This window comes from Scyliorhinus torazame, chromosome 18, assembly GCF_047496885.1.
Source record: "Scyliorhinus torazame isolate Kashiwa2021f chromosome 18, sScyTor2.1, whole genome shotgun sequence".
Taxonomy (NCBI): domain Eukaryota; kingdom Metazoa; phylum Chordata; class Chondrichthyes; order Carcharhiniformes; family Scyliorhinidae; genus Scyliorhinus; species Scyliorhinus torazame.
Window position 1 is genome coordinate 60,733,942 of NC_092724.1, and position 25,363 is coordinate 60,759,304.

A 25,363-nucleotide genomic window follows, 5' to 3' on the forward strand; every position below is an offset into this window, starting at 1 on the left:
TTCCCAATGTTATTATAGGGCTTGTGAGTTGTGAACTGAGTGGAACACCACATGGTGGTGATGGGGGTATAGAAGTGAGAGGACATGTTGTGGGTATGAAGGGTGAAGGGATATGGAGAATGTATGGGGGTGTGAAGGGGTGAGGGAGATAGGGGTGAAGGTTTGGGGGCCACACACTCAACTCCAGAATTGGGCCAATGCCCCAGCTAATGGAAGTGGACCTTTTAACTGGGTTGCTTAGGTATCTGCCTGCCTCTGTCTCCATCTTGGGCCTCCACCAGAGGCAGCAGCCTGGACTCCAACCCATCCATTCCACATGAGTACCAAAATAACATGGGCGGGCACTAACAGGAAGGAGGTGGGATTGCAATGTCATAAAATGGCTGACTCTCAATTCCAACCTTCAAGATGAAAATCTAGCACAATAAGCCTTGTGAATCAAGACCAGGTGGAAGACTATACGTAGATCATTCAAGGCACCACACTGAACACTAACTGAAGCTGAATATTGCTGAAAAGAGAGACATGTTGCTTAAGTTTTTCAACTTGCACTCATCAGGACAAAAACAAGAATGCAAAATTTCAAACAATCACTAACATCACAGGAGAAAGGGGGACTGATTAGTTAGCAAGGCAACCCTAATTGAGGAACTATTGGCTCCCGAGGCTCACGGGTAAATAAAAAAGATGCAAGGTATTCCTTTTGTTTAAAGTAAACATGTCATAGAGTCAGAGTCATACAGCACAGAAACAGGCCCTTTGGTCCACCATGTCTTTCCAACCATCAATTACCAATCTATACTTATCCCATTTACTACCACTTGGTTCATAGCCTACAATGCCTTGGTGACTTAAGTGCTCATCCAGATGAGTCAAAGCTTTGACAAAGAGTCACCCAGACTCTGAACGTTAGCTCCCTTCTTTCTCCGCAAATGCTGTCAGGCCTGCTGTGATTGTCCAGTATTTTCTGTTTTTGCTTAACAGTACGTTCTTGATTGATTACAGGCAGTCCTCGGACTTACAAGACAATTGGTTCCTGGAAATTTTGTCATACGTCAAAACATTGTATGTCAGAACCGATTTCCCCATAAGAACAATGTTAAAAATAAGGGATTTGTTCCTTCAGTGAGGCAAGGCAACATTTCTATCCAGGCTTGTTCGGAATCTACAACCTAATACTGTACTACTGGATGGTGGATTATTTGACTCTTATTTCTCCACCTCTGCATGAGGCATATTGAACAAAAATACATTTAATCTGCTGATTCCTAATAGTCATATACTAGTACATTCTGAGGGTGTTTATGCCAATGTTACAGGAAACTCTTGTAGAAATGCTTAGAACATAGAACATAGAGTGCAGACGGAGGCCATTCGGCCCATCGAGTCTGCACCGACCCACTTAAGCCCTCACTTCCACCGTAACCCAATAACCCCTCCTAACCTTTTTGGGTACTAAGGGCAATTTATCATGACCAATCCACCTAACCTGTCCTGTGGTATCTGAGGAAAGCAACAATCTAACCATTGGAGCAGTAAAACATATCAAATATTCTGTCAAATTTAACATAGGCAAAACTCACATCAACTGGGCTTGTGTGGAGTCACAAAATCAGAAATGACATTGTAAATTTGAAACAGGCCGTTAATTTATAAATGACATAAGTACCATTCATCGTAACGTGAATATCGTAAAAGTCGAGGACTGCCTGTATCTTAACTTGGATGTTAGTGTAGCTATTAGCGCACTCGGGATTGTTCAGAAAGTGCTGCCCAATTATGGAATTACACCTAACAGTAGATATTTTGTTTTGAGTTTTGCAGCCACAGACTGTTGGGTACAGAAGTGGTCAGTCTATGGAGAGCGTTTTTCTCTGGCAGTGTGTGATGGAGACCTAAGACTGCAAGGAATCTCGGAATTTCCCGTGTTTCCCCACCAGAGGATGACCAAACCCCCAGAAAACAATTCAAACAAACAAATATTGGACCTGAAATGAAAAGAATAGCATTCCTCATCGTAGGTAACACAAACATTCCAAGAACATTGAGGAGACAGGAAAGTTACCTTTGCAGTGTAGGGGTAAGATTGTTCTGAATTAATACCATTTTCTTTGATAAATAGAAGGGCTTGCACTTTATATCCACCATTACAGCCTCTGTTTCCTACAACTTGGGTGCAATCCATCAGGTACTGCTCACTCAGGGAAATGAGCTTTCCTGTTTTATTAAACACTTGTCCTTCAAGTACGCCAGTCGTACTGAAAGCCCAGCATGAGCCACATTGTCCCTAATATAAAAAGAGTTACAGTGGGAAACATTTGTTAACATTTTTAATATTTTATTTCACTGAGAAACTTTTAGGTAAAAGTCAACTGTATACCGCAGGATATCATCAAATTTCAAAATATTTTGATTTCAGACAAAAGGCTAGTATCATATCAGATCAACAAACTCTTATACATCTCTCTTAATTTACAATGACTTTCTTTCTCATATTTTGGTAATATGAGCTTGAGGTGACAAATCTTTCAATAATACAAACTTCAATGTTGGATAGAAAATTGTGTCTTAATCACCACTGTGTTTGACAAATGTTGAATTCTTTACCCGTCAGTCTGGCCTCAAAAAACTCGAGATGGATTTGTAGGCATAGTATTATTTATTTTTAACCAACTTGCAAGTCTGACTCGCTCCTCAGGGACACAGAACACGGAACCCGTCTCCTGGACCCCTTGGAAACGAATGAGGTCCGAGACAAAGGGATCTCTGCAAATACATTCAAATGGCATCAAGTTTCACATACAGATTCCCATAGGTCATCTCCTGACCTGGCCATACATCCTAATTGGCTCACTTCTCATTCCTTAACCCTGGGCCTCTTGTTATCCAGCATCCTTTTCCCATCCTCTACCAGACGCCCCTCCCCCTTCCTTGCCATGCTTGCTGAAATCCTTTGTGCTTTGTCTTTTGTGAACTCACTAGAATTAAACTGGCTTACATTTACATTACTGTAACTAATATTTAAACTAACTATTTTATATCACATTTGTCATGTTCACTGACCTACTTAGGCTCCTGGCCTGGAAACATCTCGGGCTGGATTCTCCGATTCTGGGGCTATGTCCCCACTGCGTGGGAACGGTGGCATTTTACGACAGAAAAATTGGCGCAAAACTGCCACTGATTCTCTATTTTGCTAGGGACTAGCAGGACGGCAGTGTAGAGCATCCGGCTCTAGCTGCCGATATGCCCTGGGGAATTGCGGGGGCCATGGCCACGCATGCACACTGCGGCAGCCTGCAGCGGACTCACCGTGCAACATGGCAGCGCCCACTCTTGGACCCGGCCCGTGAAATAGTTCCCCCCTTTGGCTGCCTCGCACTCCCCAGACCATCCCCCCTGACCCCCCCCCCACAGTGCCCCAGCCCCGAATAATGCCCCCCCTGACTGTGGCAGCTCTGGACTGAGACCGCAGCCTCCACGCCGAGTTCTCGACGGGTGAGACCATGAGAGACCCACGCCGTCGGGAACTCAGCCAGTCGGAGTGGAGCATCGGGGGGCGGGCCTCAGGCAATTCTCATCTTTTCTTTCTCACATCCTTTCTTGTTCCCTCCATTTCCTAGCTCCATAATTTCCACAAGCCCACAATCCTCCTATCTGTGCTCCCACAAATCTGTGCTTCCACATATTACTCAATTTTAATTGTTCTTGCCAAGGCACAAAGCTCTGGAATTCCCTCTCCAAACCTATCTATCTCTTTACCTTTCTCTCTGCCTTTAAGACCATTCTTAAAACTTGCTTCGTTGACCAGGTTTTTGGTCAACTGCCCTAATATCAACCTCTATGCCCACATTTGTTTGATATTGCTCCAGTTGAAGTTCCTTGGATCTTTATCCATGTTAAAGGCACTATATAAATGCTATTTTCATTTGTTGTATTCCAAACATGAACATCCTGTTGATTGACACCGCAAACAGCCGGCTCAAAGTGGAGAGGATCTCCAAGAAGATCGCGCATATAGAGACTGAACTCGCATTCAAAGTATCGTCTTACATCTTTGACTTTGTCTATATGTATGTTTCTGGAACCTACCTCTTCATTCACCTGAGGAAGGAGCAGTGCTCCGAAAGCTAGTGATTCGAAACAAATCTGTTGGATTTTAACCTGGTGTTGTAAGACTTCTTACTATCCAATTGATTGACACGTCCCTAAGAACTAAAGTAGCAAAACACTGAGAGATTGGGAAAGGTTATGTTTCCAATTTTGGCAGTCACCCACATTCCTCAAAATTTCATACTTCATTAATTAACAGGAGCACTACTCCCATCTTTACCTGGTCCTTCACTCGAGTAACGTAACCTTTGGGACGCCAGTCAACAGCCAAAGGCAGTTCAATATTCTTCTGTGCTGTAAACACTTTGTACGTCAAGTTCCCAGCTTCCTTTTTGTTGAACTTATTCAGAAACTGTGCAAACTCCTTTGTGGTCTAGAAAATCAAGAAACTCTGAGCTCTATTAATCATAATATTAACAGGGTTCAAAATATTGCACAATAAATCGACATCATTACAATAAATCTTCAACATACAAATGATGGTTTAGGATTAGCTGGAAGGCAGGTGAGCCAGTTAGTTGTACCGGTGGAGCGAATCAGAAAACAGCTTTCAGTAGGTAGATGTCTAAATGGTCCGGCTATTGGGTTATGTGAACAATGAAGGGAACCCTGCAAGAAGATCACTTTTGGAGCATATTCAAGCTAGTATTCTGGAAAAATATTTTCGTTTAACATTTTTACACAAACAGTTCCCGATGCCCACCCCCCCACCCCCACCCCTTGGCAGCAATCAAGTCTCCAAAATGCAAAATGAACAACCCCCCATCACTAGTAATCTCAGGATTGCTACCAGTGCCACGAGCTGGTCAGAGTAGGAATGTCAGGATAGAGAGGATGAATACATGGCTCGAGAGATGGTGCAAGAGGGAGGGATTCAAATTCCTGGGACATTGGAACCGGTTCTGGGGGAGGTGGGACCAGTACAAACCGGACGGTCTGCACCTGGGCAGGACTGGAACCGATGTCCTCGGGGAGGTGTTTGCTAGAGCTGTTGGGGAGAGTTAAAACTAATGTGGCAGGGGGATGGGAACCGATGCAGGAAGTTGGAAGGTAGTAAAACAGGGACAGAAATAAAAGGCAGTAAGGGGGAAAGTGTAAGGCGGAGAAGCCATAGTCAAAAATCAAAAAGGGCGACAGTACAAGGTACAGTGACTGAGGGTAGCTCAGTGAATAGGACCAGGATTACTAAAAGAAATAAAACGGGAAGCGAAAACATTAATGGTAAGCGACGCGGAAGGTTGTTACAGGAAGATATGGGTTCGACGACAAGGAAAATTAGGAGAAAGGTTAAGAGGAAATATAACTTAGGAGAGGTTACTGATCGAGGTGTTAAGATTCAGAACAGAGGTAAAAAAGCCAACATAAGTGTACTTTACCTGAATGCTCGTAGTATTCGGAATAAGGTAAATGAGTTGATGGCGCAAATCATCGTGAATGACTATGATTTAGTGGCCATTACTGAAACATGGTTAAAGGATGGTCACAACTGGGAGTTAAATATCCGAGGGTATCAAACTTTTTGGAAGGACAGAGTGGATGGTAAGGGAGGTGGTGTAGCTCTGTCATTTAAGGATGACATCCGGGCAACAGTAAGGGATGACATCGGTGCTATGGAGGATAAGGTTGAATCCATTTGGGTGGAAATCAGGAATAGTAAGGTGAAAAAGTCACTGATAGGAGTAATCTATAGGCTACGAAATAGTAACATTATGGTGGGGCAGGCAATAAACAAAGAAATAACAGATGCATGCAGAAATGGTACAGCAGTTATCATGGGGGATTTTAATCTACATGTTGATTGGTTTAACCAGGTCGGTCAAGGCAGCCTTGAGGAGGAGTTTATAGAATGGATCCGCAATAGTTTCCTAGAACAGTATGTAATGGAACCTACGAGGGAACAAGTGGTCCTAGATCTGGTCCTGTGTAATGAGACCGTATTGATTAATGATCTCATAGTTAGGGATCCTCTCGGAAGGAGCGATCACAATATGGTGGAATTTAAAATACAGATGGAGGGTGAGAAGGTAAAATCAAGCACTAGTGTTTTGTGCTTAAACAAAGGAGATTACAATGGGATGAGAGAAGAACTAGCTAAGGTAGACTGGGACCAAAGACTTATGGTGAAACAGTTGAGGAACAGTGGAGAACCTTCCAAGTGATTTTTCACAGTGCTCAGCAAAGGTTTATACCAACAAAAAGGAAGGACAGTAAAAAGAGGGAAAATCGACCGTGGATATATGAGGAAATAAGGGAGAGTATCAAATTGAAGGAAAAAACATACAAAGTAGAAAAGATTAGTGGGAGGCTAGAGGACTGGGAAATCTATAGGGGGCAACAGAAAGCTACTAAAAAAGCTATAAAGAAGAGTAAGATAGATTATGAGAGTAAACTTGCTCAGAATATAAAAACAGATAGTAAAAGTTTCTACAAATACATAAAACAAAAAAGAGTGGCTAAGGTAAAGATTGGTCCTTTAGAGGATGAGAAGGGAGATTTAATAATGGGAGATGAGGAAATGGCTGAGGAACTGAACAGGTTTTTTGGGTCGGTCTTCACAGTGTAAGACACAAATAACATGCCAGTGACTGATGGAAATGAGGCTATATCAGGTGAGGACCTTGAGAGGATTGTTATCACCAAGGAGGTAGTGATGGGCAAGCTAATGGGGCTAAAGGTAGACAAGTCTCCTGGACCTGATGGAATGCATCCCAGAGTGCTAAAAGAGATGGCTAGGGAAATTGCAAATGCACTAGTGATAATTTACCAAAATTCACTAGACTCTGGGGTGGTCCCGGCGGATTGGAAATTAGCAAACGTGACACCACTGTTTAAAAAAGGAGGTAGGCAGAAAGTGGGTAATTATAGGCCAGTGAGCTTAACTTCAGTAGTAGGGAAGATGCTGGAATCGATCATCAAGGAAGAAATAGCGAGGCATCTGGATGGAAATTGTCCCATTGGACAGACGCAGCATGGGTTCATAAAGGGCAGGTCGTGCCTAACTAATTTAGTGGAATTTTTTGAGGACATTAACAGTGCGGTAGATAACAGGGAGCCAATGGATGTGGTATATCTGGATTTCCAGAAAGCCTTTGACAAGGTGACACACAAAAGGTTGTTGCATAAGATAAAGATGTATGGCATTAATGGGTAAGTAGTAGCATGGATAGAGGATTGGTTAATTAATAGAAAGCAAAGAGTGGGGATCAATGGGTGTTTCTCTGGTTGGCAATCAGTAGCTAGTGGTGTCCCTCAGGGATCAGTGTTGGGCCCACAACTGTTCACAATTTACATAGATGATTTGGAGTTGGGGACCAAGGGCAATGTGTCCAAGTTTGCAGACGACACTAAGATAAGTGGTAAAGCAAAAAGTGCAGAGGATACTGGAAGTCTGCAGAGGGATTTGGATAAGCTAAGTGAATGGGCTAGGGTCTGGCAGATGGAATACAATGTAGACAAATGTGAGGTTATCCATTTTGGTAGGAATAACAGCAAAAGGGATTATTATTTAAATGATAAAATATTAAAACATGCTGCTGTGCAGAGAGACCTGGGTGTGCTAGTGCATGAGTCGCAAAAAGTTGGTTTTCAGGTGCAACAGGTGGTTAAGAAGGCAAATGGAATTGTGTCCTTCATTGCTAGAGGGATAGAGTTTAAGACTAGGGAAGTTCTGCTGCAATTGTATAAGGTGTTAGTGAGGCCACACCTGGAGTATTGTGTTCAGTTTTGGTCTCCTTACTTGAGAAAGGACGTACTGGCATAGGAGGGTGTGCAGAGGAGATTCACTAGGTTAATCCCAGAGCTGAAGGGGTTGGATTACGAGGAGAGGTTGAGTAGACTGGGACTGTACTCGTTGGAATTTAGAAGGATGAGGGGGGATCTTATAGAAACATATAAGATTATGAAGGGAATAGATAGGATAGATGTGGGCAGGTTGTTTCCACTGGCGGGTGAAAGCAGAACTAGGGGGCATAGCCTCAAAATAAGGGGAAGTAGATTTAGGACTGAGTTTAGGAGGAACTTCTTCACCCAAAGGGTTGTGAATCTATGGAATTCCTTGCCCAGTGAAGCAGTAGAGGCTCCTTCATTAAATGTTTTTAAGATAAATATAGATAGTTTTTTGAAGAATAAAGGGATTAAGGGTTATGGTGTTCGGGCCGGAAAGTGGAGCTGAGTCCACAAAAGATCAGCCATGATCTCATTGAATGGTGGAGCAGGCTCGAGGGGCCAGATGGCCTACTCCTGCTCCTAGTTCTTATGTTCTTATCACTGATTGAACTCTTCTTCTGCCCCGCTCAGAGCAAATTTTACCTTCTCCAAAGCCAAAAACAGCCACGCCGAGGCACTGAGGGGAGAAGCTGATCTCCACCCCACACAGGACCTGCCTGCAAGTGATTGACGGAACAAAGACGAAGGCATCTGCCCCTGCTCACGTCTGCAACTCCGGCAGGTCCGACACCCCAAATATGAACTCTAGGGGACTTGACTCCAATTCCATATGCAGAACCTCGGACATTGTGCTGAAAAGTAACTTTCAATACCTCCCCAACTTCAGACAGGACCAGAACAAATGGATGGTTGGCTGGGCCCTTCACACACAGCTCACAACTATCCTCCACCCACTCAAACAGCCGGCTCATCCTCGCCTTCGTTAAGTTCGCCCGACACACCACCTTTAGCTGAATCAATCCCAGCCTCGCACACGAGGTCGAGGCATTGACTCTTCACAGCATTTGCACTGTAATCATTCCTCCCACTTAGCCTTAATACCTTCTATAGACTCCTTATCCTCTGCCATTATCCTACCATAAATCGCTGAGACAAACCTACTCTCCAACCCCACCAACAGCACCTCTTCCAACAACGAGGAGGGTGGCACCACCGGGAAATTCAGAGAAGTCATTTTTGCGAAATTCTGCACCTGCATATACCTAAAGCATTCCTCACGCTGCAGTCCATACTTCACCCCCAACTCCTCTAAACTTGCGAATCTCCCCTCCAGAAACAGATCCTTCATCTCTTTCACCCTTTCTCCTCCCATCCCCGGAACCTCACATCCATCCTCCCCGACTCAAACCCATGATTCCCTCTTATCGGCATCACCCATGACCCCATCTTCAACTTGAAGTGTTGTTGAAATTGCCCCCAGATCCTCAGCATGGCTGCCACTGCCGGATTCCCGGAATACTTCCCTGGGGCTAGCGGCAGTGGCTCGTTGCCAGGTGCCCACAACCCCGACCCCTTTACAAGACCCACCTCCAACCGTTCACCCAAAGCTTCCGACTCCCTCCTCCAGCTCCGCACTTTCTCCGCATTCGTTGCCCAGTAATAGTGCAACAGATTCGGAAGAGCCACGCCCCCTCTGACTGCCACCCACTTCAGAGTACCGCTTTCTTTATCCTCGTCTCCTTCCCTGCCCACCCAAACAACATGACCAGATTATCCACCCCTCAAAAAAATGCCTTTGGCAAAAAGACTGGCAGACACTGGAACAGAAACAAAATCATTTTTACTGCCTGCACCATGCCAGCCAATGACAAAGAGAGACGATCCCACCTCCCCAGATCCTCTTTCACCTTCCCTACCTGGCTCGTGAAATTTAGCTTACGGAGTTGTACCCAGTTCTGTGCTACCTGCACCCCCAAGTACCTAAATTGAGTTGTTGCCATGCTAATTAGCAACCCTTCCACTCCCTCCGCTCCACCTGAAGGAGACACGACAAAACACTCTCTCTTCCCTAAATTCAATTTATACCATAAAAACGCCCCAAATCTCCCTAGCAACCCCATTATGTCCCTCACCGAAGAGCCTGGGTCAGTGATAGACAGCAGTAAGTCATCTGCATATGGAGACACCCCATGCTCCACCGACCCCCCTCATATCCCCCTCCATAAGCCCGAACCCCTCTGCGCAATCGCCAAGGGCTCAATCACCAATGCGAACAAGAGGGGGGACATGGGGCATCCGTGCCTCATTCCCCGGAATAGTGGGAAGTACTCCCACTGCTTCTCATTCGTCCGCACACAAGCCGTCGGATCCTTAATAACAATTTTACTCAAGCCACAAACTTAGGCCCAACCCCAAACTTCCCCAGTGCGGCAAACATATATCTCCATTCCACTTTGTCAAATGCTTTCTCCACTTCCAACGCCACCACCACCTCTAACACCCCCCCCCCCCCTGCCAGAGAAAGCACCACATTCAGCTGCCGCCACACGTTTGACAACAGCTGCCTGCCCTTGATGAACCCCGTCAGATTCTCCCCCACCACCTTCGGATTGGATGGACTACACCACAGGGCTCTAAAGGAGATAGCTGAGGTGATTATGGGGGCATTGGTGGTGATCTTTCAGGAATTACTGGAGGCAGGGAGTGTCTCAGAGGACTGAAAAATGGCTAATATAACACCCCTGTTTAAGAAGGGAGGGAGGCAGAAGCGCGGAAATTATAGGCCGGTTAGCCTGACTTCGATCATTGGTAAGATTTTAGAGTCCATTAGTAAAGATGAGATCGCGGAGTACTTGGAAGTGCATGATAAACTAGGACTGAGTCAGCACGGCTTCGTCAAATGTCTGACAAATCTTTGAGGTAACAAGGAAGTTAGACAAAGGAGAACCAGTGGATGTAATCTATTTAGATTTGCAGAAGGCTTTTGGCAAGGTGCCATATAGGAGGCTGTTAAATAGGTTAAGAGCCCATGGTGTTGAGGGTAGGATCCTGGCATGGATAGAGGATTGGCTGACCGGCAGGAAGCAGAGAGTGGAGATAAAGGGGTCTTTTTCAGGATGGAAGCCAGTGACTAGTGGTGTGCCTCAGGGGTCGGTGTTGGGTCACAACATTTTACAATATACATTAACGATCTTGAAGAAGGAACTGAAGGCACTGTTGCTAAGTATGCAGATGATACAAAGATATGCAGAGGGAGAGGTAGTATTGAGGAAGCACAGGGGCTGCAAAAGGACTTGGACAAGCTGGGAGAGTAGGCAAAGAATTGGCAGATGGAAAACAATGCGAATTAGGAGTCCTAGTTCAAGATTCTCTTACAGTTAACATGCAAATTCAGTCATCAATTAGGAAGGCAAATGCAATGTTAGCATTTATGTCGAAAGGGCTAGAATACAAGAGCTGGGATGTCCTTCTGAGGCTATATAAAGCTCTGGTCAGACCGCATTTGGTGCATTGTGAGCAGTTTTGGGCCCCGTATCTAAGGAGGATGTGCTGACCTTGGAGGGGGTCCAGAGGAGGTTCACAAGAATGATCCATGGAATGAAGAGCTTGTCGTATGAGGCGCGGTTGAGGACTCTGGGTCTGTACTCATTGGAGTTTAGAAGGATGAGGGCGGATCTTATTGAAACTTACAGGACGCTTAAAGGTCTAGATAGAGTGGACGTGGAGAGGATGTTTCCACTAGTAGGAGAAACTAGAACCTGAGGGCACAGCCTCAGACTGAAGGGATGATCTTTTAAAAAGAAATGAGGAATTTCTTCAGCCAGAGGGTGGTGAATCTGTAGAATTCTGCCACAGAAGGCTGTGGAGGCCAAATCACTGAGTTTCTTTAAGACAGAGACTGATAGGTTCTTGATTAATAAGGGGAACAGGGATTATCGGGCGAAGGCAGGAGAATTGGGATGAGCAACATATAAGCCATGATTGAATAGCGAGCAGACTCGGTGGGCCGAATAGCCTAATTCTGCTCCTCTATATTTTGGTCTTATGATCTTCAGAAGACACCCCCCCAGCCTCACTGCCAGCACCTTCACCAATAACTTGGCATCCACATTTAGTAGAGAAATGGGCCCATGCAACCCACACTTCACTGAGTCCTTCTCCTTTTTCAGTAACAATGAAATGGACTCCTGCCGCTCGCCTCCTTTCCAGCTCCGTCGTTAAGTACTGATATCTAGCACTCCAGCTCGCGCCTCTGCTTCGCCTACCTCAGCACTCTTTCCTTCACCTGAAACATACGGGAACAGATGATCACCACCCTCGGTGGCTCATTCATCCTCGGCTTTGGCCGGAGTGTCTTGTGGGCCCTGACCAGTTCATACTGGGAGGCTCCTCTCCCTCCCCATCAGCTTTGCCATCATATCGGCAAAGTATTCTACAGGCCTCTGGCCCTCCACCCCTTCGAGCACACCCACGATCCTCAGGTTATGCCTTCATGACCTGTTCTCCAGGTCTTCCACCTTGGCTCTCAGCTCACTGCCACCCTCCACAGATCCTCATCCACCCAGATGAAATGGTCACTATGCCATGACAAGGCCTCCTCCATCCCTTTCATTTTCTCTCCCTGCTCCCGCACCGCTGTCGGAGTTCTCACCAACATATCTCTCACCGGGACAAGGGTCTCTCCATTCCACGCCTTCAGTGAGGCCATCATCACCATCTGATGCTTTTCGAAATGCTTCGAGAACAGCTGTTCGAATTCCCCAGCCTTCACCTACGTCATCTTCTCCACCGTGTTGGGCATGGCCCCACCCAACGGGCTCTCTCCTGCCATCTTTCCTCCTGCTGCACCCCTCACCACGGTCGGCAGCAGACTTTCGCTTGCTGCCTTCTTCCCTGGATTCGTCTTGCCAGGTTTTGACATTCTATAAATGCCCCAAACATTCCCACAACTCCCTACAAACAAATCTTCCCCAAAAACTGGGCTAAAAAGGCCAGAAAAGACAGCTCTGGCAGGAACAACCAAACACACGGCCTCCACCTACATGCCACAATCGGAAGTCCAAGATTGTATTATTGGAGGTGTGATACTCCCAGGAGTACAGAGTGAAATGGCAAACTGGTTTATTTTAAACTGAAAAAGCCGCCACCGTGACACACAAAACAGACGCCCCAGCCCATGACTATTGGGAACTGCCGGCCCGGGTCTGGGAGCGACATTTAAAGATTCCACTAACGAGCCGCAGCTGGGTGGGCTTCCACCCGCTCACCACAGAAACGCGTATTCTATGAAGCACATGGGGAGATCAATCAGCGATCTCCTATGATCCTCTTGAGGGTTATCACATCCCTCCCCCACTCAAGTCTGAATTACCCCTCTCACTGCCATGGCAATGAGGCCTCTTTCTTCGCAAGGCCACAAGTCGGCAGCAGGTGATGCTGGATCTGGGGACGTGAGGCGGACTGGGGATCGTCGCCTCCTTGTTGAGTACCGAAGGGCCACAAATGGAGGTCCATCTTCAGTGCTGATATCCAGAGGAGGATCAATCTCCTCAGTCTCCACTTCAGACTCCGAATCTTCATCTTTGGGGGGTAACGACTCTTTGGTCCCCCATAGGCTGAGTCCATTTACCGGATGTAGTCACAATGTGCGTCAAGGGCATCAGCTTTGCTTAAATCGTCTCCACTGGAGTGGGTTCCCTGCTTCTCAGGTGGCCCTGATGTTTTTTTATAGCCTTCCCTTGGGCTTTGACTTTGTTAGAAACTGGACCAGTCTTTTCCAACACGACTCCTAGGATTCAGTGGAACCATCTCCAAAGTTCCGCACATAGATGGCATCTCTTGTTCTGAAGGTCCTTTCGGGTCTTCTGGTGGTAGTTCCTTTTTTGAGTCTCCTGTTTTGACACATTAGGCAGTGAGCCTGAAGCGGAAACATCGGGGATTACCAAGCACAAGTGATCAGAAACAGATTAAGGTGGCAAGGGAGGCCAAGGGAAGAGCTAGTGAGAGGGCCAACTCAATCTTGGATCTGCTGGAGAAGACAGAGATAAAGATATCAGGATTCCAATATTTAAAAAACGTTGCACCCATAATTGCTGAATGCACAGGACCGTGTGCCTGGAGGGAGCTTCCAAAGTAAGTTTGTCAGTGTCGTGAGATTGAGGGATTTGTTCCAGTGAGGTTTCAGTGGATGACAATGGCATTGCCATCAATCAGGGAGCATGTTGCAATCTCACCCGGCTGATTGGACAAAACATATTTTCCGAACACATGATGCAGGGCGATCGGTTGGAGCAACCAGGGGCGTTTCAAAAGAGAGGAAATGATTGACATTCACAGAGAGGCACTCATACCATCACAAGTTAAATGTTCTTTAAGTGCGCCAGACCGGTGCCATGATACATCATTACATCTGATTCATTGAAAGAGCATTCAAAAGCCACCACTTTATACCAGAACTGAGGGGTTATACCCATTAAGAAAGACTGAATATGCTTTCCCGAGAAAAGAGACGATTGAGTGGGGATCTAACAGAGTTCTGTAAAATTATGACATAGTGTGGATGCTTTGCCTTGTCGGGAACCCAAAATGAAGGATCATAAATAGAAAACGTTCACTAATGAACCCGCCAAAGAATTCAAGAGAATCTTCTTTATCCAGAGACTGCTTAGAATGTGGAACTTGGTACCACATGGAGTTGTTGAGGCAAATAACAGAGGCCCTTTTAAAGAGATGCTGAATAAACACATGAGCAAGAAATAGTTGAAAAGATAAGTTAAATGAAAAAGGATAGGAAGAGGCTCATGTGGAGCTGAAACACTGACAGGCCAGTTGGGCTGAATGACCTGTTCTGATGCTGTTGATTCTGTATAATTCCATGAAATGTACATACCAGATCTCCAAACTGATTCATTCCGACTGTAAATGTGTGCTTTCCCATTGAGTGTTCCAGGTTATGCTTTGCAATGTATTTCATATTTTCGTCCCACACCATTCTTCTGTAACTTGCAGCATTCTGAAAAAGAATCCAACAAAATCAAATTCAAATGCATTTTATCATTGTAAATATTGGAAAGATTTTAAGGATAGATCCCAGCTGGTTCATCAACCATATCATTGAAGAAGAAAAAATTCCTTTAGCCAGGTTATCGCAGCAAAACCAACACATATCAAATCAAAGAAACATTCTTGTAGTGAACTGTGAGGTTATAACTACTGGGGAAGACAATGAATTGGTGTTCTTTTCCTTAGAAACGAGAAAGCTGAGGGGTGACTTGATAGAGGTCTTTAAAATTATAAGGGATTCAATAGGGTGGGGAGAAAGATATTCCCTCCTGTGGAGAAGTCAAAAGCTATTTGGCTTAGTCATTAATAAATCCAATAGAAAATTCAAGAGCAATTTCCTCACCTAAAGAATGCTAAGAATGTGTTTAGAATGGCAACAAATAGTGGGGTGAGCAGTACAGGTGCATTTAAGGGGAATCTAGGTGAGCATATGAGGAGAATGGAATAGAAGGGTGTGCTCAGGGTCTCGATGTAGAGCAGCGGAAAAAATATTTGTTTGGAGTGTGAATGCTAGCATAGACTATTTGGGCCGATTGGCGTGTTTCATGCTACAGACTCACTGGTTAAATTCCTTGAAACAACAGTTTGATTTCTAGAGTTGGATCCACGAGTGGAAAAATAGCGTTCGCTGAAATGTTATCCAAGTGCACACATGTGTAGGAATTAAATCAGGTGATTACTTGCTCTCTCCTAGCCAATTTATCTCAGTTTAGACAATTGTGACATCTGCTTCTTGGGTGCATTAATGCAAGCTTTTGTTTTCTCTCAGTCACTGTTAGGACTCTTTTCCCTCAGGCTTTGGATTCAAGTGCCACTGCAAAGATCTGATCATATAAACCAGGCTGACTCTTCAGTGGGTTCTCAGAGTAGAGGGGAAACCTCTTCATGGCCACAACTGGACCTCTTTGAGCTTCGTGGTCCCCTGTTACCAGCATTCCATTCAGCCTTTGGAGGCCACCTCCAAATCGTTGCCAGGCTCCAGACACAGTAGGGGAGTCATCGATTTTATGAAAATGGCCCTTGATCAAGGCCTTAGTTACATTGATCGCCTGCCCGCCTCCATTGAGTAGGTTGGCAATTCCAGTGGTTGACTCTCCCAGGTAATTCCACCCTACCTCAGCCTCTCTGCTACGGAAACCCTCACCCGGACTTTTGCCGCCTTTGCAATCAATTATTCCGGCTTCCGATCCTTTAGAATCCATAACCACCAACTTAACCAAAAACCATAACCCATATCCCATTCAAAGTCCCACTCACCAGTTACCCCTGCCTCTGCCCCACCATTGCTGATTTGCTCATTCCCCAACCCCCAATCCAGTAACTTTAAATTCTTATCCTCCTCTGCAGGTCTCTTCACATCCTGTTCTGCTTCATTTCTGCTCCTCACATCCTTTCTCACAACTGACACTACCAGTGAAAATCGAGTGTTGTGCAAAACGAGCAGGTAATCCGCTACTACTCGATTTCTCCACTGAGAAAAGAAAATCAAAGTTCACGCCCTGAACTTCTGAACTCTTACATTTCACCTCAGGTTTCTCAGCGAAAACAATCAAATCATCTTAATGAGCAGGCAGCAGGAAATCATGATCGTTGCTTCGTAAGTGAAAGTTCAGCATTTGCTGCTTCCTACCTTGTTATATTGCTTCCTATGAAATGATTTCCAACTGAACCAAGCTTCATCCAGAGTTGGGTCAGACATGGAGCTTGAGACGATTGCGACCAGTGCACAACCAACAAACAAAGAGAGCGTCATGATGGACATTCCTATTGGAACAAAGACAATTATCCGATTTCGACAGCAAGTGGAGTTCACAGATTACACTGGAAAAGCATTTTAAAACACGGAGTGTAGAATTATCATAATTCACCAAAATATTTCATTTACGTGGATGGCACGTTGGTGCAGTGGTTAGCACTGCTGCCTGCGGCGCTGTGGACCCAGGATCGATCCCAGCCCTGGGTCACTGTGTGGAGTTTGCACATTCTCCCCGTGTCTGCGTGGGTTTCACCTCCACAACCCAAAGTTGTGCAGGGTAGGTGGATTGGCCATGCTAAATTGCCCCTTAATTGGAAAAAAATAATTGGGTACTCTAAATTTATTTTTAAAATATGTTTAATTCACTAGTGGCGAACGAAGACAGTAGCAACATGGAAATGGAATTGGTTGAGCGACAGGAAACAGACAGTAATGGTGAATGGATGCTTTCAAGGCTGGAGGGAGGTTTATAACTGAGTTCCGCAGGGGTCAATGCTGGGACCCTTGATTTCCCTGATATATATTGTCATATTATGTACTTAATGTGGGTCATTTATGCCGCAATGGTGGTGGCTCATTGATGAGGCTTGCGTGTTCAAACGTAATATTGGTAGGCTTTAACTATTTACAACTCCAAGTATTGTCTTCCATGGTGTTGCTACCACCATGCAGACTAGCCGCTTACAGAGTAATTTCTAGACTGTTCTCTGACCATGTGACTACATACATCACACTGTGGGCAGTGCCATTCTCCAGTCTCATGTTAACCCTTGCTCTGCTAAGCACCTTTCCTTTATAATGCATGCCGGCACATATCATCATCCAAATTACTGACAGAGACTTTGGCATGAAGAGTACAATTCCAAAGTTTGCAGATGATACAAAACGTGGAAGCATTGTAAACTTTGAAGAGGACCACGGAGCACTTCGAAAGCGTATAGACAAGTTGATGGAATGGGCAGGCGGGTGCCTGATGAAGATCAATGCACAGAAATGTGAAGCGGTTCATTTTGGTAGGAAGAACATGGAGAGACAACACAAATAAAGGGGAATGGCGGGCAGAGGAACCTAGGGTATATATGCAAGTCATTGTAGGTGACAGGACAAGTTGAAAGAACAGTTAATAAATATACTGGGCTTTATTAAGAGGGGCATAGGGTACAAGAGCGAGGAGGTTATGTTGAACTTGTATAAGTCACTAGTTTGACCTCAGCTGGAGAACTGCTTCCAGTTCTGGGCGCCATACATGAGGAAAAATATGAAGACACTGGAAACAGTGCAGGAAAGATTCATGGGAATGTTTCCGAGGAAGAGGAACTTCGGTTCTGAAGATAAATTGGAGAAGTTGGGAATGTTTTCCTCAAGAGAAAAGAAGGTAAAGAGGAGATTTGCTAGAGGTATTCAAAATAATGAGGTGTCTGGGCAGAGTAAATAGGGAGAAACGGTTCCCACTCATTAAAGAATCAAGAATGAGAGGGCTCAGATTTAAATTAATTGGTAAAAGAAGCAAAAGTGATATGGGGAGAAACTTTTTTACACAGTGATTGATTAGAGTTTGGAGTGCACTGTGTGAGAGTGTGGTGGAGGGAGGTTCAATCGGAGCATTTAAATGGGAATCGGACAATTATCTGAAAAGAAAGAATGTGCAGGGTTACAGGGAGGAGGCAGGAGAATGGCACTCAGTCAGTTTTTCATTCGGAGGGCCGGTTCAGAGACCATGGGCGGGATTCTCTGGGAATCGGCGGGGCAGGCAGAAACGGCACAGTGGAGTGGCGGGAACCACTGCGGCGTCGGGCCGCCCAAAGGTGCGGAATCCTCCGCACCTTCAGGGGCTAGGACAGCGGCGGAATGGTTTGCGCCCTGCCGGCCGGCCTATGGCGCCGCGCCAGCTGGGGCTGAAGGGACTCCACCGGCCGGCGCGGGTCCGTGCATGCGCGGGAGCGTCAGCGTCTGCTGACATCATCACCGCGCATGCGCAGGAGGGTTTACCTTCGTGCTGGCCATTGTGGAGGCATACACGGCCGACGCGTAGGAATAGAGTGCCCCCACGGCACAGGCCCGCCCGCAGATCGGTGGTACCCGACCGCGGGCCAGGCCACCAAGGGGGCACCTCCCGGGGCCAGATACCCCCGCAACCCCCCCAAGAACCCTGGAGCCTGCCCGCACCGCCAGGTCCCACCAGCAAGGGACCAACTCCAATCTATGCTGGTGGGACCGGCATAGAACGTGCTGGAGTTCAGCCCATCGCGGGCCGGAGAATCGCCGGGGGGCGGCCGCGGCCAGTGGCCGCGGACCGGCGCGGTGCAATTCCCGCCCCCGCCAATTCTCCGCCGCCGGAGAATTCGGCGGGCGGGATTCACGTCACCCCCCCCCCCAGCGATTCTCCGACCCGGCGGGGCGTCGGATAATCCCGCCCCATGAGTCAAATGGCTTCCTCCTGCACCGTAACAATTCTGTGATTCGATCTGGTCACTGCCATGTTTTACAGTCTTGCTGGAGTAATGCAACAAAGAAAATCTCTCCGCTATGTCTCCCATGTTTTTGTCTCTTCTAACCCATGCACACATTCTGTAATAATTATTTATTGTCTATGTTTTTGATATTTTATTATTCTTCCTGATCAATTTCTTCACCATTCTTTTGTGTCAGATGTAGCTGTAACTTTCTCTTTTCAGTCAATGATGAAGAAAATGGGAAAATATGTAAAGAAGAAAAGTCAATTTGACCATCCATTTCTAATTGAGTTCAGTGTCAGTTTCCCACCTTCTCATCGCATCCCTGCACCATTGAAACCATTTATAGTGTTTGCTTACTTATTCCATTCATTTGTTACAGTTTGGATAAAATTGTGCTTCCTGCATTCTCTGTTTTCTTCGAAGATTGTATGTTTTTAAACCCAATGGCGGAATTTACCGTTTTTATACTTAGGTGTCATTTTCGGTACAAAGTGATGAGTCGTCCATTGGCTCCATTTACAGCTCTTCCCCATATTTTTCAAAACTTTGTTGAAAAAACTGTTGGTGGCATATCCCACCCATCACGCTGGCGAGGCAGGACATCGGCCTTCCAGAGATCGGGGCGCATTTCGAAAAGTTCCTATTGATCCACCAATGTGAGCACACGTGCCCCACACCATCGGGTAATCGGCCCATCGGGGGCGGAGCATCACGAGTGGGCCTGCCGATGAGGCGCCAACAGCATTGCGACTGCACACGGTATGCGTCACGATGACGCCGTTTTGGAGAGGGCGGAGAATCGCAAACCGGTGTGAAACCGTCGCCGACCCCGATTCCGGAGACGGAATTGATTCTCCGCCCGATCGCCGATTCCGATTTTGCCATCAGGCAACAGAGAAACCCACCCTGAGTGCTTGGGACTGAATAGCGTTTGATTTGCATTTCCATCGGGGACAAGTCCAGACATGCTAACGAGCCAGCACTCTGCCGGCTCAAATTGAGGGCAATTCCCGGCCCAGTGGGTGGTGTAACCGCTGGGGACAGAATTAACGCCTACGAACCTGACAGCTGGAGCTGTTGTTAAGTCCCCCACTTACCACACACTCACTGCAGCCATGATGATAGTTCTGAAAGACCTGCCCCCTGAGTCCGGGGTCCGAAAAAGACACGCTGCCCATGCCAGTGAGGAGAGGTGGTGGACTGCAGACTCAAGCCTGCCCTCCTGAACAGTGCCTGGGAGGTAGGGGCAGAGGCAGTCAGCCTTTCAGCCTAACCAGGGGGAGACAGCTTGTGATCCTAAGTGGTGGAGGTGACTGATGAGGCCTCTGCCCTGAGAGGGGAAGAGAACCAGGGAGGGTTCCAAAGGTCACGGTGCAGGTATCTTTTGGTTGGGGTGAGCTCTGCTGATCCCTTGCTTATTCTGCAGTGGGGCAGCGCTTCTGAGAGTGCCAACACCTGGTGGGCCCCAGATTGAGTTTGACCACGCCCATCCCCTTAATGAAACAGCTGAGATCAGAGGGTGTCCAGAGGGGCGGTCTGGGTGGGCTCCAGATGACCAGATGCTCTCTGAGCAATCAAAGGACAGAAGGAGCACTCAGCACTGTAAGAGGCCAGGAGCCTGTAAGTAGCACCAAAGGGGTGTGTTTACTGCAGCAATGGGGCCTGAACCAGGTCACCCCCATCCCAAGGGGGACAGCTCAAGTCCACGGACTTGGCACCAAGTTGTTACCCACTACTGCACCCAGCCTGGGCAACCACCCCCCAACAAGCCTGCCGATCTTTGAGGCTTTTTCAGAGTTTTTATAGCCTCGCTCCTCCTCTGCAGCTTTGCCGCCCAGTCCCCGCTTGTAAATACTTGCACTAATTCGTGCCCGTGAGACTTCTGCCTAAGAGGGGAGGAGCATTGCGGAGGTGTAGAACATGAAGTGTCCAAGCTGTAATGTTATTAAAATCCATGCAAATGACGGTTTTGCATGGATCCACCGCCCCAGGGCACTAACTTCGGTTTCGCCGGCAGCGAGGGACTGGATCATGGCTTCGGAATCGGCACCGGGCACAAAACTGATTTTTTCCATTTCACGCGATTGTCTACCTGATCGCTATTCTAGCTTCCGGCGCTGAGAAGGGGAGAATCCGGAAAAAAATGTCATTCCTATAATTCAAAGGCCTAGGACTGGATCCTCTGATTCTGAGGCTTTGTCCACACCAGCTTAGGAATGGTGGCATTTTACGACAGAAATAATGGTGTAAAATGGCCACTGATCCTCCATTTGACTGGGGGCTAGCATGCCGGCAGTGTAGAGCTCCTGGCTCCAGCTGATACAGCCCAGAGAATTGCCAGGTCCATGGCTATGCATGCACATGGCGACAGCCTGCAGCGGCCACGCTGTGCAGCATGGCGATGTCAGCTCGCAGACCCGACCCGCAAAATAGCTCCCCTTCGGCCGGCTCGCACGCCCCAGACGCCCCCCCCCCCCCAGCCCCCCCTCCCCCCCCCCCCCCCCCCGCAGTGCCCTCAGCCCCTGATAAAGTCCCCTCTACCCACGGAACGATTCTCCCCTGACTGTGATGGTGCTGGACTGAGTTCGTAGCCGCCACGCCGAGTTCCTGATGGATGAGACCACCCGTGACCGATGCCGTCGGGAACTCGGCCAGTCGGGGACGGACCATCAGGGGCTGGGCCTCAGGTAATGTCGCAGAGTACGCTGCTTTGGGGGGGGGGGAGCATCGCAAAAGCGGCGCCGCCCCAATTTGGTCAGAAACTTTGGTTCTCCGACCGATCGCCGAACGCTTATACTCCACACAAATTCTGTGTGAACTGCAGGGTATCCTCACTTACTTTCATTGCCTCTTGTACTTCTGCTAACACCACCAAAGGTTTGGTTGTTCACTGTGTTGTTGAAAGGAAAGGGTTGGCCAACGGTCTTTTACCATTAACTATTTGATGGACAAAGGCAGCACGGTGGCGCAGTGGTTAGCACTGCTGCCTCATGGCACCGAGGACCAGGGTTCAATCCCGGCCCTGGGTCACTGTCCATGTGGAGTTTGCACATTCTCCTCGTATCTGCCTGAGTCTCACCCCCACAACCCAAAACGATGTGCAGGGTGTGTCAATTGGCCACGTTAAGTTGACTCTTAATTGTAAAAAAAGAATTGGGAACTCTAAATGTATTTTTTAAAACTATGTGATGGACGGCTGCGCTCAGGAGAAAGCAATGACGTAGTGGTAATGTAATTTTAGTAGTCACAAAGGAGTCCGGAAAGGAGAGTTAAATTGAGTGGTTTATTACCAAAGTAAAGTATTTACAAGTCCCAGTCCCAGCCCCAGTCGGGCCGACTCTGCAGCTCAGCTCCTACCTACTTTTAGTGTCCTGAGTTGACAATCCCGCTGATGGTCCCTGCCCCTCAGCGGGGGAACTCGTACTCCACGAGACTCATGGAGAGATTAATCAGGTTGTCCCCGTGGGTCTCATGGGGCTTATAACAGGTTCTGAGGACATGGGTTCAAATCCCCTGACAGCAGCTGGTGAATTGTAAATTCAGTTAATAAATTTTGGAATTTGGGGAGCACGGAGGCGCAGTGGTTAGCACTGCTGGCTCACGGCGCCTAGGACCCGGGTTCAATCCCGGCCCCGGGTCGCTGTCTGCGTGGAGTTTACAAATTCTCCCCATGTCTGCATGGGTCTCACCCCCACAACCCAAAGATGTGCAGAGTAGATGGATTGGCCACGCTAAATTTCCCCTCAATTTATTAATTTTAAAATAAAATAATTTCTGAAATTGAAATCTAGTCTTAGGAATCATAACCTGTCTGGTTCACAAATGTCCTTTCAGGAATGGAATCTACCATTCTTACTTGGTCTGGCCTACATGTGACTCCAGACCCCTTCGCAAAGTGCTTGACTTTTAAATTCCAGTCAGTCCAGGGGCAATTAGGGATGGGCCTTGCCGATGAAGCAAACAACACATGAAAGCATAAACAAAAAGATCAATTCTACTGGCCCTCTTCCGATTGCTGTAAAATAGAGTGGGACCTGTTTAAAGGAAAGCGATTTTGTTCCAGAATCTGTCATTTACTAGAAGAAGAGGTGAGAACTGCAGAAGGGTTAAAGGAGCAAAAGAATCCCAAAGTTCAGGTTGGGCAGGACTTTCCACCCCCCCCCACCCCCCCCCCCCCACCCCCCCATTGGCCAGCGGCCAGGATCCTCTGGTCCCACCAATGCCTAGGGGCAATGTATTCCCTGCACCCTCTGCCACCAGGGAACGCAACACAGGGAAGGGTAGCCATTGGCGGGTCCGGAAGATCCCTCCGGCGGGAACGACCGGAAAACATCGGCCAATAAGTTAGATTAGGAGGCACTGCTATGAGAATTGAATGAGTTATGAGGACAAAGAGTGTGGAGAACAACAGACTGGAGCTCAGCAGAAGAAATTTCAGTCGATAAATAATAAGAGAACGAACAACTTTTAAAAATAAATACTTGCATTTATATAGCACCTTTCACAAGCACAAGACTTCTCAAAGCACTTTACAGCTAATTAAATGCTTTTGAAGTGTAGTCACTGTTGTAATGTAGGAAACACGGCACCCAATTTATGCACAGCAAGCTCTCACAATATGATAATGATCAGATAATCTGTTTTTCTGGGGTTGGTGGAGGGATTAATAAAGGCCAGGACTCCTAGGATAATTCCCCAGGTCCTCTTTGAAATGGGATGTTTTTATATTCACCTGAGAGGGAGACAAGTCCTCAGTTCAACGTCTTCCCTGAAAGGCTGCACCTCCAACATGCACTGCAATCCCCCAGTACAACACTGGAGGGTCAGCCTTAATTTTTGGTCCTCAACTCCTGGAGTGGTAGTAGAACCCATAACCTTCTGGCTCAGAGGGGACAGTTTTCCGAACTGGAGACACGGCTGGCAGAGAATGGAGCACAAATATTGTGATGCAAAGATAGTGAAAATTCCGTGTGAGAGAAATGTTTTCTTTCAGAAGACAGGCTATTTTATGAGCTGCCCAAGAGTTTGGCTGGGTGCTGGGAGAATCCCCCCAAAAGAGGGCCAATATTCATAGAATCATAGAATCTCTACAGTGCAGAAGGAGGCCATTTGGCCCATCGGGTCTGCACCAACCCTCTGAAAGAGCACCCTATCTAGGCCCAGTCCCCCGCTCTATTGCTGTAACCCACCTAATCTGCTCACCTTTAGACACTAAGGGGCAATTTAGCATGGCCAATCTATCTAACCTGCACATCTTTGGACTGTGAAGGGAAACCGGAACACCCGGAGGAAACCCATATAGACACGGGGAGAAAGTGCAAGTGTCATACAGACAGTCATCCAAGGCCGGAATTCAACACGCTGTGAGGCAGCAGTGCTAACACCATGGCAGATCCGACCTCCGCAGCTAAGAGTCATTGACAGGAAAAGAAACTGAAAAGCCAAGCTTCTTGGAAGGAGCTACCCAGAAAAATGCTATTCCTCTTGGACTTCGCTAACCACCCACCACTCCACACTCTCACAGTGCATATTGCTGATAAGGGTCAGATCTGGCCCTTGGTCTATCTTGTTTATGATGCTCAGTCTACCAATGTTAACCTCCAAAACAAATAAAAAGACATGTTTCTCAGCAAGTATGTCAAGACCTCAGCACTTGTACACTGGAAATGTTGCCATTTTGTGTTCTCCACATGGATTCCTGTAGGATAAATACACACACTACATCATCAAAAAGAATCAAAATGATCAACCTGCTTACCTTCCAGTTCTCAAAGGCTCGGTCTCTCCAGGCAATGAGCCTACTGGGAAAGGATACACTGTCATTATATACGTATGTATATATATCGTTCCTTATTGCCTTCCAATGCCAAGATGTTGCAAGACACAATTGATTGGCAAGTGAAGGAGTCACTAAACTGACATATCAAATGCCACATGTTGTGAAAGAGAATATTCTGCAGGTGTTGCTGAATAAGCTGGATCTTCCAGCACAATGGACAAACAAACGCACTCCACAAAGTAATTCATGTGAAGCACTCAAAGAGCTCTCTGAGATGTCAGTGCAAGGCTCGCTTTATCAATCTTCATTGCTAAAGACCATTAACACCTCAGTTGCTTACTCTAATCGAGTAACTTCTTCTTTTCCAATTTTCTACCTTCCTTTGTAGTGGATTGGATGGATGGGAACATCGGAAACAGGGTGGAGGGAGGAATGTCAGTGAACAAAGAGAGATGCCTATGGCCCCTCGTGGTCAATGGCTGGACCCTCCATTCCTGAAGCTACTGATTCCTTCTGGGGTGCAGCACCAAA

At 46.9% G+C, this 25,363-nt stretch overlaps 1 protein-coding gene across 2 annotated transcripts in view; it reads right to left on the reverse strand.

Annotated features, from left to right (window-relative positions):
- The window catches only part of LOC140395243 (procathepsin L-like), a 43,655-nt gene extending 18,803 nt beyond the window's left edge, over nucleotides 1-24,852 (reverse strand). Inside the window, exons 1-5 of one of the 2 annotated variants that reach the window (XM_072482794.1) lie at nucleotides 24,812-24,852; nucleotides 16,472-16,605; nucleotides 14,669-14,791; nucleotides 4,334-4,486; nucleotides 2,066-2,287 (exon numbers count right to left, since the gene is read on the reverse strand). In XM_072482794.1, coding sequence (XP_072338895.1) covers nucleotides 2,066-2,287; nucleotides 4,334-4,486; nucleotides 14,669-14,791; nucleotides 16,472-16,603 — 630 coding nt within the window. In that variant the 5' untranslated portion in view covers nucleotides 16,604-16,605; nucleotides 24,812-24,852. The remainder of the gene's footprint in view (nucleotides 1-2,065; nucleotides 2,288-4,333; nucleotides 4,487-14,668; nucleotides 14,792-16,471; nucleotides 16,606-24,811) is intronic. The other variant, XM_072482795.1, reaches the window with a different exon arrangement.
- Between the last annotated feature and the right edge of the window lie 511 nt (nucleotides 24,853-25,363).